Below are 18,089 nucleotides of genomic sequence, written 5' to 3'. Positions count from 1 at the left end.
CCAACAGCCGATGTGGGGCTTTTGTAGTGTCAATGATTTATATCGATATACCGATAAGTAGCGTATATTAATAAGTCACGTGTTACCGTTTCATGCGAATGGCATTTGAGGGGTGGCTCAGCATGCGAATGGCATTTGAGGGGTTGGCTCAGCTAGTAACAGAAATATTTTTAAAATTTTAAAGCTAAATCATTTATTTAATGAACATAACCTGTCTTGGACTTTCTCCCAGGTGTGAGCGCACATGCACCGTGTACAATGGCAATAAATCCCTGGGCAAAGAGTTTCTGGCAGTGCCTTCATTTGAGGGATTTCTCGGCAAGATTACGTTGGCTCAACTCTTTCATTGTCCACACATGAATGCTCTGTCGTCCGCATGAGTTCGTATGTGCGACTTTAGATGAGCGCTCTGGATAAACGCTTTCGGGCAATGGTTGCATTTATAGGGACGTTCGCCCGTGTGCGTGCGAAGATGTTTTTTCAGGGCACAGCTACGCAGGAAGCCCTTCGGGCAGTAGGTGCAACGATAAGGACGCAAACTGGAATGTATGTTCATGTGGGCCGCGTAATTGGGTTTATCCGTAAAGGTTTTGCCGCAATGATGACATGCATGTTGAGGCTGCTTCACATAAGGACCCCCACTGCTGTGTCCACGGATGTGCGCCGTATAAATGGATTTGTGGGCAAAGCTAATAGGACAATAGGAGCACTTGTAGGGCAGCTTCCCAGTGTGAATCTGTCGATGTATCCGCAGTTCGTAGGCACTGTCAAAGGTCCTGGCACACTGGGCGCAGGGATAGACTCGCCTTAATTCGATTTGAGCACTGCAAAGTTAACAATGTTACAAAATGTCGGAGCTTAAACTGATTTTACATACTTCTTAACCGGCGCCTGTTTTTTCCGCTGAACTTTCATGTTATTTTTATGGCTTTCTGTCTCTGGGAGCTCCACTTTTATGGGTCCTATTTCTATCGCGCCACAGGCCATATCTGCCAGGACAGCTTCATGGTCCTCATGCTGGACCGGCTCCTGTTTTATGCAAGCTAGGTTCAGCAAACCTTCCATTATTAAATTTGTTCATTTCTTTTAATTACAAGCAAATTTTTGTTTTTCTTAGAATGCAACGAGTTACTCTCAGCTGTTTTGTGTCGACATTTCGGGTGAATGTTAAATTGGTTTGTTGGATTATATATCGATATTTTAGAGGTAAATTAATCGATTTCTTAAAATGGCATTACTTGAACTAAATTTGAACAGTCTGGCCATATAACATATAAAGTGTGGCCAGTTTGTAACTGCCTCTTATTCAAAATTTAAAAATCTCATTTTTATATAATTTATTCTGTATCAAGTTTAAATTTATACACAAGACTCTAGCTATTTAAAGTCAGCACTTTGTGACACAATCGTGTTTTTGTTGCAAAATTTACACAATATCGACAATATTTTAAAATTGGTTCGTTGGTTTCCTTTCATTTATTATTACAAAATACAACTTATTATTAGTTAGAACGAGAAAAATGTTGTTTTTTGTTTGTTTGTTGTTTAATGAAAGCGGCGGCGGTATGCGTATGCCTAATCGTTATAAAAGCTATTGTCATGAATATATTGCCTCAATAGGGGGGTAATCAGTTATGTGTATATATATATATATAAATATGTATATGTATATGTATAGAAAAGTATGTAAATTGGTAGGATATATCATTACTTTTAGATGATTGCAATTTAGTCTATACTTTGATTTTGTTTTTGTTTTTCTTGTTACATTTACAACAATTTCACATTTCCTGCGATACACAAAAAAAAAACACAGCTCGCATGGACAGACAGACTCCTTCTCCGACTTATTGCTTCGATACGATCTTTTGGGCGCGACTTTTAGGTAGTTCGTTAGGTTAACTATATATTTAAATTTTTTTATTTATTTGCATTCTTCTTTTTGGCAGGATTCTTTTGTGTGTTTATGTGTGTGTGTGTGTGTGTGTGTGTGTGTGTGTTTGTATGAACTGCTCTGCTGTTTTCTGACGTTGATCTGCAACTCATTTTGCTCGTAAAAAGACCTAATATTAAATTATATAAAATAAATAATCGAAATCATAATCATAGACGACGACAACTCTCATTTAGCGTGTACAAAATATAAACATTTTCCATTCAAGAGAAATTCAAACGATAACGACGAGCTGCTGCTCCCCCTCTCTCTCTCTCTCTCTCTCTCCTTCTCTCTCTCTCTCTAGGTTAACCTCGCCTGCTCTCTCCCTGTTTATGTCTGTCGCCCGCTGGTAACTAATCCTCTTCGTGTGCATTGCCCGCCGTTGACGCGGGAGCAGCATGATCATTGGCACTTTCACTGGCATGGCTGCTTTCCGCTGCCGCCGCCGCCGCCGATGTCGCAGCCGCTGCTTGGCCGCTGCCGTTTTTGTTGCTATTGCGGGCATCCGTTTCATCGCCGGCGGCCGCGTTCACCTTGGCCTCTAGGGCACGTATGCGATTCTCCTGTTTGACAATAATCGCCTTCAGCTTGCGTATCTCATCCAAAATGTTGCGATGATCCTTTTCCTAAATAAAACAATTTGATTAGGCCATCTAAAGAAAGCTGTCTGGTCCCTGAACTCACCGAGAATATCGCTGCGGGCGCGCCTCCATCGTTGGACTCGTTGTTGTTCGCGGATGAATGATTGCCACTGGCCAGGCCGCCGCCGCCGCCACCTCGCGATGCGGACGCCTTGTTCAGTATGTTCGCCTTCTTGCTGACGGACAGCGAGTTGTTGCCCGACGAGGAGACGTAGCCACCCTGTACAATGGAGACGCGATCCTGATTAGGTTTATTAGAAACACTGTTCACTGGGCTACAACAAGGAACAAAGAACACAACAACAAGCGCCACGCAGCGTGCGTGTTAGGGCGTGTGTAAGCCGTGAATTGGTGCATGTGCGTGTGCGTGAGCGTGTGTTTGTTGTGAGTCTCAAATCGAGAGTCCTGCATCGAGGCGACCAAATACTCGGTCAAGCGAGTGAGTACTCGAGCTGTTCAAAAAATGAGCTGAGTTCGTGTCGATTGCCTTCGAGCTCAAACATGTTGCCGATTTGAGCTGTTCGAGCTCGAACATGTTGCCAAACTGCCGAGCTGTTCGAACTTCGTTTGAACGAATGTCTGTTTAATGATGCAGGCCCCTAGTTTGGAGCGTGGAGTTAGTGCAAACTGACTCTGTGGGTCCGCCTGTGTGTGTGCGTGTGTGGGTGTGGCTGAGGAAGCTGGCGAGCAGACGAGACGAGACACAAACGTGGATAACGCTGATAAGAGGGGCAAGCGACAAGCAACAGAAATGGTAGCCACGCGTTAAAAGCAAACAGAAAGCCATTGGAATACACTTTTTATCTGGGGCACACGAGCGCCACACGCTTCAATCCTGTAGGATGATGTACGCTCCTGCGCGGCAACTGCGGCTCCGAAGCAGGGCGCAACGACGATGCCGCAGCGCCGGAAGCGCTGTATTCCAAAATGTTTAGGGGGAGAGACACTGCAAGAGTTGGCCCGGGGGCCACTTACTTTGAGCGAGAAGGTCAACGGATCGGCATCCTTGCCGGCGATCCATTCCTCGGCCGTGATCGCCGCATCTTCGGCCAGGGTGTCCGGATAGAGATCCTCCTGGAAGAGATCGGATTTGCGCGGCACCGTCATCGATATGACCTGGCACAGACCGTTGTTGTTCAGGCGATAGAACTTGGCGATTTCGCAGGTGGTTACATCACAGCCTCGCTTCGGCATCAGCCCGATGCCACGCTGCGGATCCGGCGTCTGAAACGTGTTGATGTAGTGCACAAACGGAGGCTCCGGCGTCACCTATGGAAGCACAGATCTATCAGTCGCAGAGTGATCCAGTCAAGAGAGAGAAACGTACCTCAAAATAACGAATCACAGAATCGCCCTTGCCGCACAGATAGATCAGATTTGTGTCCGCATCGTAGAGCGGGAACATGACACCGTTCGATGTGTCCAGCTCCACCATGACAATCGGCTCGTTGAGTGCGTCCGGCGCGCGCAGCGAATACTGACGCTCCGAGCTGCGATTGAAGCCGGTGGTAAAGATGAGGCCATGTCGCAGAAAGATGGCGCGTGTCGCCTTTGAGCCCTCATGGCACATGGCCTCGCTTTCCAGTTCGGCACTGCGTGGATCATAGATGCGTATCTTTTTGTCCTTGCACGTGGTGACCAGCTTGGAGCCATCCCAGTTGAAGCAGGCGCTGTACACAATATCTGGATGTGAGTCAATGTGCACAAGGATCTCCCCGGTGCCCACATTCCAGATGACTACCTGCAATGGACTCGGCTCAATTATCGGCCTTGTGCTAAATTGCCAGCTGCTTACCTGATTGTCGGAGCCGGCGGTGAGCAGGACGTTGAGCGCCGATGGATGCCAGAGCACCAGGCCGACGCGACGCTGATGGAACACCAGATCCACGACGGGTTCGGTGAGTGTGCGCGACAGTCCGCCGTCGGGTATTTGCCACACCTTGACCACACAATCCTCCGAGCCCGAGGCAATCACATTGTCGTTGTGCGGACACCACGCAATATCCAGCACCGGACCTTTGTGCCCGCCCACCAGCGGATGATCCGCCGCAATGCGTCCAACCTGAAAATTAGTTCAAGTTATCAAATATGAAATTTTAAATAGCATTTCGAAGGCCAACCACACTGGCACGATTTTAAATTTAGAAATTCCCGGCCAGAATTAGCTGGCAACCAAATGGGGCAAACTTCACCTGGGAGCGGCAGGTGGGCGAAGCTGGCAATTAATGGCAACACGTGCGAAACACCTGCACATCAATGCATTCACTTCGCAGAATTTCTATAACTAATATTATATATATTATTATATATATATATATATATATAGAGTATTTATGGCTGCGAGGTCTGTTTAGACAGCTTTTAGGCTGATTCAGCTAGAAAAATGACTCTGCCCGAGGTGCCGTCGAGTTGCTTTGATAAATTATCGATTTCCTACAATTTGAGCTGAGTTTCCTTCAAGCTAAGTTTCCTATAAAAACTTGATAATTTGGGATAATGCAAGAATCGAAACAGCAAAATTTGAATCTAGCTCTTAAAATCTGTGAGATTTTGCGCTAAAATTCGCAATTATCGATATCGATATTTATCGATCTGTGTGAGTTATCGTAAAATTGACATACATTTAATTGGCATACGATAAATGAAGAACCTAAATGCCAAATTAGTTGGCATAAAAGCGAATGTGTACTGTATTTTATACCATAATGAATCCACAATAAGTCCAAAACTATTTGGCCAATAAACATGCAGATAATGGATTTTATAAATATATATATGCACTTTGTTTAGGTTCTATTATTATAGAAACTTCCTGGAGTATTCGTAGCTATATCTAATGATTTATGGAAATTCCGCATTCGGCATATTCATGAGTCAGTTTCTATTGCCATTGAAGCTTCCTGGAGAATTCCTAGCTATATCTAATGATAACATATTGAGGGGCACGGTTCTATTACCTTAGAGATAAGTTTCTTTTATTATAGGAACTTGCTAGAGCATAGATATTATTGATGATATGTGGGAGACCGTGGCCATTTGATAGTCACTGCAAATTGAGCTTATTTAGAAGCAGGATTCTATTACTATAAGAACTTTCTGGAGAGTTCCTAGCAATATATCTAATGACATATGGAGAGCGCATGCCCATTTGATGTACGCTTCAAATTCGGCTGCCGCGCAGCTTAAGTTCCATAAGATATTCAAATTTAGAGCGTGTGAAAGCTGCGGCACATAGAAATCGGTAGCTGGCTGCGCGTTTTGCATACAAATTTGGGCCCAATTAGAATCGACAACACTTGGCCGAGAAGCGTTTTGGCCAAAACCAAAAGCGGCGCGCACGCAAATTGGCCATGTCCACGCCCACGCCGACAGCTGGGCGGATGTTCGATTTTGGCGTAGCCAAAAAATTTGTTTTTGTGGAAATTAATAAATTTCACCAATTTTCTCAACACTTTTCAAACATATTGAAGAAATATATATATATATATCTATGCATATATAGAGATATATATCTCAAATATTATATTTTTGTAATGCTCAAATTTTTATATATTTCTTTTTTGTTAAATTTAGACAATTTGATGCGTCATGTTGGCAACGCGCCAAGAAAACAAAGTGCGCCCGAGAGTTGAGAGAGAGAGAGAGAGAAGGAGAGCGAGAGAGAGAGAGAGAGGGAACATTGGTTGCATAGAATCATAATGCTGGGATTTGGCTTTGTTTAAAGGCATCGAATATTAAATACCCTATTATGACAATCTGCCAATAATAGCCAAGACACTTGACGTCATTTTTTACATGGCAACAGGCCCGCAAATGGCCGCCACAAATACCCTATAAATAGCCATAAAGGGGCTCCATTGTGTCTATACAAATATACTACAAATGACTCCTCCTGTTTATATATATATATATATATATATATCGACTATATATAACTGAAACCAAAATAGGGATATTTCCTCTCGGCGAGGAGCTGCCGGTACTCACTTTATTGTGTGGCAATACAATGAACGCGCCGCCGCCCGCCGACTCCACAATGATGGCCAGAAACTTTGGATTGACCGCACAGAATGTGGAATCCCAGCTGGATTTGGAGACGCGTATATTATCGTAGCATTGTTCCCGCTTTAATGACTGCCCATAGACGTGACGAAATTTTGAGCTGCGCACAACACGAAATGACATCTTCTTCTGCTTGGCTCCTCTGCCTCTGCTTCTGCCTCTTGCCTCTTTTTTGGCTGAGTCGTTGGCCCCGTTCTAAGTATCTCTGCTCCACAATGAGCTTGGCCCGGGTTCAGTTGAGCTGGGTCGGCGTTGTCGGGGGAAAATGATTCGTTGCAGGTCTCTTGAATTTAATTGTCGTTGTGCGGTTTACCTGTAAAGATCAAGATTAGGGGCTTGTTAGTTTGCTAGTTAGTTGGTTTGTTGTACTGTTGAGAGTTGACTGAATTGTTTCGGGGCCATTCAATTTGTTTCAACCTTTTTTTGACACAATCCTCCAAGCAGTCAAAAGGCGACAGTAATAATAATAAATTTGCTGCTGTTAGTTTTGGAGCATGGTTCGGTTTCTCTTTTCACATAAACGATCCTTTCAGCCCTACTTTCGCATCTTTGGCCTCCTCCTATGAACCCCTGTTATTAACATGTTTTTTAACATTTAACAGCAAACACAATCACATTCAATGTAAATGCTAACATCATCTGTTATTAGCTTCAATTTGCAATGTTATTAACATCCTGGCATGTATTTAACAGCTGTAAGCATTTACACCATCTGTTATTATCATTGCATCTACATATTTAGGCTATGTTAACTGTCAAGCTCTTACAGGCTGCTTTAGCTTTTGCACCTTTGGCCGCCTCTCATAATTCTTTACCACAACTTTTAGTAGAAGAACCCCTGTTATTAACATACATTTAACATTTACCAGCAAACACCACCCTTGCTTGCAGCTAACAGCTGTAAACGGTAACATCATCTGTTTTCAACATTAAATGTGCCTGTTTAAGCTCTGTTAAATGCCGAGCTCTTACTTACAGGCTGCTTAAGCTTGAAAGCTAGTTTATATTCAAATAATTGGCTAATTCGCAGTTGATTCAAATTACATTTTAATTCGGGGCCCCCCTCAGCATTGGCTGGTCCAGCGCCACTGCAGCCAAGTCGTGTCACAACCTCGATTTGTTTAATAAATTTGCATATTACGTCGAACAAACGACAATCAATAAGCAGCTCCGTTTAACTGTGACTTAACCTGATGAAATGTATGCGCTAAAATAAATAACAAACAAAACAAAATACAAATCGTTGGCATTGTTTTGTTTGTTTTGCAAATGTTGCATAAACCCAAACGAAAAATAAACAAAAATGTTATGACTGCAATTTGATTTGCGACGCTTTTAGAACACTTTCACCCCGGCCGCTTTCTACTGGCAGCCGCACAGCCAAACGTGTTAAATTATCAAAATTAATGAGAAACAACAACAACTACGACAACGACAACGAGAACAACCTTTACAGGTAGCTTTGCGAGGCGCTGTTTATATGACATCATAACGCTGAAATAACGAATCGGCTGGCAACACGTGAATTATGGCCGCAAAATCTGACAAAAAGAATTACTAAAACAAAAAAATAATAAAAAATAACTAACAACAAATTCGCACAGCTCTGGGTTTTGGGTTGGGCCCAAGCCCGCGCCCCCCATTTGCCACTTACGAATGTGGCCAAAAGACGACGCGAGGCTTTCGTTTTTAATCAGTGAAAAACTCCGAAAAAGAAAACGTCAAGACGGCTGTTAAATTATTAATACGCTCTTCGCATACCCTAGCTCAGGGTATTATACATTTTTATTGGAATGTGTAACGCTTAGAGGATGGGTCTAGAAAATAGAAAATAAAAACACAGAGACCTTCCCTTCTTGCTATAGGCAGACTTTTTTCACAGCAGACCAGATCGGACTACTATATTATATAGCTGCCATGAAAATCGATTTAAATGTTATAACAACTTTTTGTTTCTTAAATATGGCCATAATAAGTCTAACAGTTACCAGCTTTTTGGAGCTACAATAACGGACGACTTTACAAGTAGCTCAATAATACTTTTAGTTTTTCGAATAAAAAAACTACAAACTCAGTTTCTTTCCATATTTACTTAACAATCAGTAAAACGTAAGTTTCCTTTTTTCAAAATATGCTCAAAATGTTATTAACATAGCTTTAACATAGCTCGCTTAGCATATTCAATAACATTTAGTCCTTGTATGCAATTCATGTTAAGTAAAGGTATTTAATATTCGGCACTTTTAAGATAACAATTCTTACTTTTCTCAAAAGTGTTTTTTTTTTTGGGCGCAAATATGATATGTATGTAGTAATATGCTGTGGGGCACAATGAATTTGTCATTGACCTGCTAAAAATCATAAACATGCACATATAAATATATTTATATATATATTTAAGTATTTATTTTCTTTTGGCTGCAAGGTAACACTCTGTCGTGGAGTGTGTGCGTGTGTGTGTGTGTGTGTGGTGTGTGTGGGTGTGTTTCAGTTCGAGGCATTATCATTGACGCTGCAGCTGATATACTTTATCAGCTACAGAAATGCCTAAAACACAAACTAATATTATGACACTCAAAAAAGAACTCTTGAAATTGCCATAGATATAGATATATATGTACATATTATATATACATATATATATAGATATAGATATACATTCACAAGTGTGTGTGTGTGTGTGTGTTATTTATGGTGTTTATATGCCTCAAGAACACCTTCGCTAGAGAATTTTTAATACATTTCACAGCTGCTGAAGGTCAAAACTTATTAATAGAAAATTCAATCATCTTGCTTAAAATTCAATTTTCATATAAACACACACACACACACACACACACACACACACGCTGGCACACCCATAGTGCGCTGTAATTTGTGTGTTTAATGTCTTTATTTATTCGCTATTTATTTTTGGTATTTTTTTTTTCATCTTCTTCTCATCTTTGGCATTTTGACCAATTTATTGAGGCAACACAATTGCAAATTGCAAATGTTGAAAATTTTGACATTCCCCCCACTGTGCCTGCCGCCTCGCGCATTCCTTAAACAGGCGATAAATTCAAAAAATATATATATAAATTTATGCATATATATAACGGAAGTTGATACATATAATACTCGGCGCGGGGTAGAAATACTTGTTAAAATGCGGGTTTCGGTGCGGCTGCGGGTGGCGGGCTCTGATCCGAGTCAGCAACTGTATAACAGTGGGTGCAAATAGTTAACATTCACTTGAACTATGTTACACTATCTACTTTTTAATATATCTTAAATAAATAGTTTGTCATAGTTAGATAAGATAAGCTAGAGGGTCATTAAATATAAAAATGTGTTGCAACTTCATTATTGAAGACAAATAAAATGTATTTATATACAATTATTATCACCAAGGCAGCTAACATTAATCAGCAATTTCATAATTATTTAATTTATTTTGTAACAAGCTTTGAGAATATTCAAGAAATTGAGTTGTCTTCGAACGAATATGTAAATAGTTTGTTTAAGCCATGAACCAAATGGGATACTGCCATTAGCATGATTGAGCTGATAGTTAGTAACCCAATTTAGTCGAAGATATTAGACAATCGGCTGGGATTCAAGCAACAAACCGTGCATGATGCAGAGCGCAAGAATGTGCTGGTCAACTAACTGATGGCACGCACTGTTATGACAGCTTCCAAAGCCCATTTCTCATTACGATGCAGCCGCTGATCGGTTCATCAGTTGATGATTGCAACGCGCCAGCGACGTTGCTGACGTTGACTGGCCACAAATTGACTTAATGCTTGATTGCAAATCTTAACGCTTTGTCGAAACGTTCAGCGGCCAATTCTAATTGCTAACAACATTTGCTGTTGTGTGGCGGCGTGACTAAAAAACCAAAGCGCACCCCGTTCACTAACTGATGGGAGGGGTAGGGGGAGCGGATTGGGAACGGGATCGGGGGGCAGGGCAGTTCCTTACAGTCACAGTTCCAGTCGTCAATTAAGCGTTGTTGTAATTTTTCACTGTGCAATGCAATCGAGTGTAAGAAACGAACACAAAAACTGACAAACGAAGCGGTCAATGAATGGAGTGCCAAGTGGCAGGGTGCATGTGGCAGGGAGCAAAGGGGCACACCGCTCCAATTGGCTGCTGCTCTATGCAGCACAATGCTAATGTGGCCCGTTATAAGCCGCAAACTGTCCAACATCTAATTAGATGACAACGGGCGGTGTGAATGTGTCATGAGCAACACATCAATAACAATTGCAATAACAATAACAATACAATATGCGTTTGTTACACAGTAAAAAATTGAAGGCAAAATAACTTTGATCGGATTTAAAGCAGGCAACTCTTATACACTGTCTGCAGTAAAAGAGTGCAAATGCAAATTGAGAGCGAGAGAGCGAGAGAGAGAGATAGTAGACATTGAATATTAAGTGCAATTTTAAATCGTATAAAATACCAAAACGGTTTCTTTTTCGCAGCATTTTTTTGCTGTGTAGTATAATATACTATAGTGCATATGTGTGTGTGTGTGTGTGTGTGTAGGTGGCAAATGAATCATTGATGCCAGACGCGGCTGCCTGATAAGCATCTGTAGCTGCAAGTGCATGCTTATCAGGCAGCGAGCATCGATGGAAACTTTCGCTTGCACATTGTGAATACAACTGCAGCTGTTCGTGGCGCAGCACATGATGATGTCATTAGGCATTACTATAATTGCCAATGACATGCAACAACAAAAACAACAACAACAACAACAGCAAAAACATCGTCATCGTGATTGGACTCGCTTGTTGTACTTAAGTTCATCAAACTGCTGCTGCTGCTGTTGGTGCTGCTGTTGCCTGTGCGATTAACTTAATCTTGACAAAAAGCGCGCAAGTGTCTGCCCTGCCACAAACGTTTGACAACACTAGAGATGAGCGCGTGCTTTTGGTACTTTAACTGGCAATACAAAATACTCAAATTGGTATTTATACCAATTGGTAGTTCTTAGCCCAAACTTATAAAACTTCTAATGGTCACACTGCTGCAGTTAATAGATTAACAGTTAACAAATTTGTTAATTATTTATGTATTGCGTATACATGAATTTATTAATTTCTATTCGTGCGTATTCGTGCCAACGCAAAAATCACGATACGCATTCAATTCAAATAACATGCAACTACAAACACGACAGCAGGGAGTGCGAAGAGGGGGCTTGGTGGGTGTCGGTGTCGCCGCCGAGTGAAAGTGGAACTCGGCTGCTAAATTTAACTATACATTGCTTCTTCTTCTTCGTGTTGTTGTTGTTGCTGTCTTAATTGCACGACGCTTCTCCGTTTCGCGTCTACTTGTTGCTATTTCTGCCACATTTGCGCTTAGTCAGACTGGCGGCATTTGTTGTTGCTATTGCTTTTTTGGACACTGCACTGTGGGCAAAATTGGCCCGTTACGCAGACAAAAAGTTATTTTACCAAAAGTAGCAGTTATTTCTTGTTTCTCTTTCGAGTTTGATTTGTACGCAAGAAATCTTCATATTAGAAACAGACGACACGACCTGAAAATTGCGCCTTGGTAGGTTTTTTTTTTTTATTTATGCCACGAAAAGTGTTCAATTCGGCCCATAGTACACTGTCACTTAATTTGCATACATATTTGCGCACACACACACACATTAACACGCATATACTGCATGCGTTTTTCATTTATATTTTGTCACTAATTGGTGTTTGCTGCGTTTCTTGCTTTTTTCGCCGCCGTTGCTTAACCCATTTTTGGACAACGCCTGACAGCAACAACAACAACAACAACGCGACAACGACAACATCTATGCGTGGGGGGGCGTGCTCGCACGCGCTCTTAAACTTTCTAAGAGAGCGCCACAGACGCAAACGCAGACGCAGACGTGCGCCGCTGGAGGTCGTTTGTTTTTCACACTTGTTTCACACACACACACACACACACACACACGCACGCACACGCACACAGAAAGCGAAAGAGACTGCCTGTGTTTCTGCTGGAAATGTGTAATTCTACGCTTTGGCCAACTTGAAGCCACGTTTCTTGCCAATTGCCACAATATTTCAATTACGGCTTATCGCTTGCGCCCACAGCTTAAAACAACTAAAAGTGCTCTAGGCGGGTGTGCGCGTTAAGTGAATACCCTGTAAGCAGCTCAGCTCGAAAGTTACTATATATTCAAATTATTAAATGAGATCTATTGCTGGATGCTGATTAATAAGCTCTTCTGGCACATTTATATATTTATATATGCAGAAACGTGAGTTCGCACTCTCATTTGGTGTACAGGGTATAAATAGTTGACCAAACTGAGCGCACGCATTGAGACACCCCCGCGCGGCAATTGCTTTACAATGTGGCATTTCGACTTGTTGCTTCCAGAGCAACAATTTGGCGCTCTCCCACCGCCGCTCTCACTCTTTGACCAGAACAATATAAACAAGCTAGCCGGAAAATGTGAGCGCAAAGAGAGGGCAACAGCAGCAGCAGCAGCAGCAAAACACACACGAAAATTACAGCTAAAGGCAAAAGAATAAAAAACAATTAATTTAAATGTGTATATTTGTGTGAGTGTGTGCGTGTGTGTGGCGAGAAACGCAGAAATCTTTTCCTTGCTTGCTTTCGTTTTGTTTGCTTTTCTTTCATTTTGCAACATTTTTCGGCGTTCGGTCTTTTTGTTGTTGCTCTGTCCAAGACGCTTCTCATTTTTATTCCCTTTTTTGGAGTGTTGCGACTCATATAACACTGTGTGGGAGCGGGAGCGCATGCGGCAACATTTTATAGCTGCACTCTTCACATGCATTGCGCTCACCACTGAACACGCATACGTACACAAGTGCGCGGGCAACACACACACTCACAGACACACACACACACATACACTCACACACATACACAAACACAATTGTCGCACTTATTTTATTTGCCGTGATTTTGAATGATTTTGTAATACGCGCGTTCATTATTTAAATGTAAGCTTATTAGTAAATTACTTTAATAATATTAATAAAACCAATCAAATGGCTGCCATTTGATGTCTGGTAGTAAAAATGCCACAATGATTCATTGACATTTGTATCGAAATGCCAAAGTTGCCGCAACAGAAATACACAAATAATAATCACACAAATTAACACTCACTTTATTTTAGCATTTACGCTGGGGCATGTGCACTTGATTTTTATTGAGTATGGGAAATTTTTGAAAATTTGCACTATATTGTTGTGAACTGTTTCAGAATTTGCGGTTACGAGAAGACGAAACGTAGCAAAACGCCGACGAGCGAGACGAGAGAAAACAAAACTGAACAACCAAGCAGTGTGACCGAACTCAGCATAGTGAAATAATAACACAACAGCTGCTCTGTCAACTTGTCGCAAGAAATACCAAAACCTAAATGGTTGGCATGCCTTATCTTACTGTTGGTCACCCTAACGACTTAATACTAGAATTTTTTGTTAACTCAGTTTGAATGTTAACATATTAACGGGAATTAAACTCAATTTGAAATACATTTAAATTGTTTGTAGTCTCTTTTTGCTCAACAGCCGTTTTCTCATGTACTGTCAGCAATTTTAAGAGCTCTGCCAGCGGATATTCAAATAAGAGCGCCGCAAAGAATGCAATCAATTGCGTAAGCACAAAAACCAAAAGAACATTTCCAAACTGAGAATAAATATGTTAATATTTAGTAATGCAATTAAGTAACAACTAACCAAATAGAAGCTGTTCACATAGATGGGCTGCCGAAAGTAGCCTGCAACCAGGCGCAGCACAAAGACATGCCAGAGAAAAGCCTGAAAGGAAATGCGCGCCAAAGGCCGGAAAATGGGAAGCGAGCAAAATTCGTAGGCCAGCCCTAAGAAATAACTTAATGAATTATAAAAATTGAAAACAAACAGAGTCCACTTACAGCCCACTTTATAGCACATGCAGCTAACAAAAGCCGCGCAAATCAGAATCCACAGGTTCTTGTAGATGCCGGCATAGAGAGCCAGCCAGACGGAGGGCTTCTCAAAGTCGTGCCTGATGAATATATAGCCCGAGCACAGTATCAGTAGAGCTGCCGGCACCAGCAGCCACATGCCCAGCTCCAGCTGCCATTTGACCTTAAAGCTCCCCGAATCCGGCCTGGAGCGCTGCTTGAGATAAAGATGGCCGCAGATAAAGCCCATAAAGTAGCCGCCCAGATTGGTATAGAAGGGCGGATATATCTGGTAAAAGGTCTCCGCATCACGAAAGTACAAATATCGATAGGTTCTGAGGAGTACGAAACCGAATAGAGTGCAGTTTAAGCAGCTGCGAAAACTCACTCCGGTCTCATGTGGTAGACGGCGTCCAGCTTGAGGTAATAGGTCAAGAGTGCGGGCACGGCAAATATCGAGATAATCAGCAAAATATAGATAAATCGAGTCAGTCCGGGATACCTGCAAGATGGCATTAAAGGTTGTTGTTCCTTCAATATACTCGCCAGATAACTCACTTTTTTGTCAGGATGATGACAATCAGAAAGAGCTCAAAGAGCTGCATATCGGCGGCCATATACCAGGTCTGTTGGGCACACTGCGAGAAAAACTACACTCAGAAGAAATCTACTTAACTTTAGCAAGATTCTCACTTAAGTTAAAGATAGACCATAAGGTTACAAAATGGAATAAGGTCTTGAATTAAGTTGGAAGAAAACATTGGCATAAATTTGTTTAGATTTTGCGCTCAACTTATGTGTCTTGATTGGGCTAGGGTATCTGCTAGTCGTGTCTATAGCTGAGTACCTACACTCTCCTGCTGGATAAGGTATCTGCTAGTTGAGTATATAGCTGAGTACCTACACTCTCCTGCAGAGTAGGGTATCTGCTAGTCGTGTCTATAGCTAAGTACCTACACTCTCCTGCAGGTCTTTATTTGGCTAGGGTATCTGCTAGTCGTGCCTAGAGCTGAGTACCTACACTCACCTGCAGAATAGGGTATCTGCTAGTCGTGCCTATAGCTAAGTACCTACACTCTCCTGCAGCATATAGTTGTTGATGAATATTATGTTCTTCCACCAGGTCTCGCGGCAGAATATCCTTTCGGGCTCGGTCAGATGCCGCCAGAAGGGTCCATCGCCCAGTCTGCTCAGGATGCTGCTATTGAACAGAATGATCAGGGCCAGCGATGGCAACATCCTCAAATATCTGCTGAGGAACACAGTGAAGTAAACCCGGATGCAGTCGAAAGTGCTCGAGCTGTTGCTGATCCACTTGCGCTCCGTAAAGTTCACGTAGAGCAGAAAGGAGCTCATCACGAAAAAGATCTGGATGAAGACGTTGCCATTCTGGAATATCGAGGTCTCGAATCTGTAAAGGAACTGCTCAAAGAACTCGGGATTCTGCAGCTGCACGGACATAAAGATCATCAGCGTGTGCCCGAGTACGACAACAAAGACTCCAATCACACGGAATGCATCGAAGAAACGCAAATCCTTGCCGCAAACGCTGCTCGAGGGCAGCACGAGACGATAATAGTTGCGGCACAGCGAAAAGGCGCACAAATATTTTTCAGCTGTTTGGGAATTCGATCAGAACTCATCGCGGATCAACTGTTGGATGCCACATACCACGTGTCCTTAGAGGCTGCCGATAAAACAGATTGCCATGCGCCCTGGCAGGCAGCGTCTGCTGCCGCTTCAGGCGAAAGTCGTAGAAGGAGGAGAACACAGTGCACAGCAGGAGCAGAGCGAGCAGCACATATACGGTCAGGTCCAGTGCATCTGAAGTGGAGAGTGGTACATTTAATTGAAATTAAATGTTGGGATAAAATCAACATGACTTCTTATAAGAAGACATATCATAGCACGGATTACTGCCTGTCCTGCTTGATTTCATGAGAATCGCATAGAAAGGCGATCATGTTTCTTGTATCATTTGCTGAGAAGATACCAATTAGAAGGAAACAAAGCGCAGAGATAAATTGTACATAAAAGAACACATATAGGAGCAGCATGAAAGCAGGCTTGTACCACTTGATTTAATGAGAATCGCATAGAGAGGCGCATTTTTTAGTATAAATTTGAGGCCAGGCTTGCCAGGCTTATTTTTCTCAGTGAGGCCAGGAAAGCGTATGAAATTCGCACTGAAAATATATTCATTTTTTATTTACCATGTTCCAGCGGCTCATCTGCCCGTTCGCAGTACTCGATGCTGCTGCGCAGTCGCAATTGATATTTGCGTGCAAACTCCTTGTTGAGGCAGCTGTTGACCAGATGATCGTAGCGCAGGCGCTCATCGGAAGGCCTTTTGTGCACCCGGGCATAGTAGCTGCTCAGCTGGCAGAGTGTGGCAGAGTTGAGCCCAATCTTGGTTTGACTAACTCAATGTCCAACTTACCTCCGTGTCCGTGACGCGACCCTCGTACAGCTGCTGTAGCTGAAACCTGCTGAGGCTGTGAAGTTCGCGCTGACAGCGCTCCAGGCAGACGCCAACAAACAGATGATCGTGCCTAAAGCGATGTTTCTCGTCCCGGGACAGCTGCTCGATCTGCTGCCAGAGCGTGGAGCTGGCATTGGGCACCAGCTCCGCGTAGACCAGGCAGTAGGTGCTGTGCCCCAGGCACAGATCGTAGTCATCCAGCTGGTGCAAGGGCGGCATTTGCTTGTAGAGCGTTACTGAGATCGGGAACGGGATTAGCTAAAGCTAGCCAGCTCTCGGCAGCTGCTCGACTCACAATTAAATCGCGCATACGTCACGTTGGCCCAGCCAGACGGGAACGTGAGCAGCAGCAGCAGAAAAACAAATTCCAGCGACTGCATCTTGACTCGTGTTTAAAGATATACTGTCGCCTTTTTTTCATGTACATTTGCACTTTATTAAACTGTGGAGTTGCGTGCCAGCAGGCGGCGCTTCAATGGCTTTAGTAAATGCATTTCGATAAGGTCGCAGGCGAATCAATCAAAATCTGATGTCATATAAGTCTAGAGTTGGGGACGTTGTGCAATCTTCAAATGTTTAAACTTTGTCATTAAGTAAAGCTATTTTACAGCGCAAATTTATTTATATAAAAAGCAGGCATAACTTATTCAAAGTATTTGCCTCACAATTGAAATTCGTGTTTCGCCCATTTTCCGCACAGGCAGGTGGAATTGTATAAAATCCGCTTGAAAATAAATTTTGCAAAGAATATTACAAAATCCGATTTTAATTTTCACATACATCACAAGAGCTAAGTACCTTGAATAACGGTTTAAGCATCCCGATTGACATCAATCAATCAATCAGAACAATTCATATATTTTCGACACGTGAAAGAAATTTTACAAAACCCTGTCATAGTTTTCTCATACATCATAAAAGCTTACTACTATAAAAAATACAGCTCCGGAACTCTTTCGACCTTTCATCAATCAATCAATAAGTCAATCCGTACAAACAGTTCTACATATTTCAAGCGGAAGGAGTTTTCCATAGGCCTATTTT

The 18,089-nt window shown here is 42.4% G+C and overlaps 3 protein-coding genes across 4 annotated transcripts; all 3 read right to left on the bottom strand.

Moving 5' to 3' along the window:
* Positions 1-167: 167 nt before the first annotated feature.
* LOC6635957 (zinc finger protein 239) lies at positions 168-1,166 on the bottom strand. Its single transcript, XM_002059363.4, has 2 exons — positions 878-1,166; positions 168-824 (listed from the first exon to the last, which is right to left on the bottom strand). Exons 1-2 carry the CDS (start codon positions 1,063-1,065, stop codon positions 344-346), a joined length of 669 nt encoding a protein of 222 aa, XP_002059399.1. The 5' UTR covers positions 1,066-1,166; the 3' UTR covers positions 168-343.
* Positions 1,167-1,457: 291 nt separating this feature from the next.
* Positions 1,458-6,762, bottom strand: coro (protein coronin). Of its 2 annotated transcripts, none has more exons than XM_032436344.2 (6): positions 6,565-6,762; positions 4,373-4,639; positions 3,905-4,318; positions 3,553-3,846; positions 2,621-2,818; positions 1,458-2,562 (listed from the first exon to the last, which is right to left on the bottom strand). In XM_032436344.2, exons 1-6 carry the CDS (start codon positions 6,760-6,762, stop codon positions 2,290-2,292), a joined length of 1,644 nt encoding a protein of 547 aa, XP_032292235.1. In that variant the 3' UTR covers positions 1,458-2,289. The 2 variants fall into 2 exon arrangements, with proteins under 2 accessions (XP_032292235.1, XP_032292236.1); XM_032436345.2 differs by having other exon boundaries at positions 2,621-2,797.
* A 7,354-nt stretch (positions 6,763-14,116) lies between these two features.
* LOC6635955 (nose resistant to fluoxetine protein 6) lies at positions 14,117-18,088 on the bottom strand. Its single transcript, XM_002059361.4, has 10 exons — positions 17,341-18,088; positions 17,004-17,281; positions 16,777-16,942; positions 16,235-16,387; positions 15,638-16,179; positions 15,122-15,201; positions 14,952-15,065; positions 14,552-14,898; positions 14,355-14,497; positions 14,117-14,304 (listed from the first exon to the last, which is right to left on the bottom strand). Exons 1-10 carry the CDS (start codon positions 17,423-17,425, stop codon positions 14,122-14,124), a joined length of 2,091 nt encoding a protein of 696 aa, XP_002059397.2. The 5' UTR covers positions 17,426-18,088; the 3' UTR covers positions 14,117-14,121.
* Position 18,089: the final 1 nt, after the last annotated feature.

Source organism: Drosophila virilis, chromosome 5 (genome assembly GCF_030788295.1).
Source record: "Drosophila virilis strain 15010-1051.87 chromosome 5, Dvir_AGI_RSII-ME, whole genome shotgun sequence".
Classification (NCBI taxonomy): Eukaryota; Metazoa; Arthropoda; class Insecta; order Diptera; family Drosophilidae; genus Drosophila; species Drosophila virilis.
Note: the sequence above shows the minus strand (reverse complement) of the source record. Positions and strands in the feature narration are given on the sequence as shown.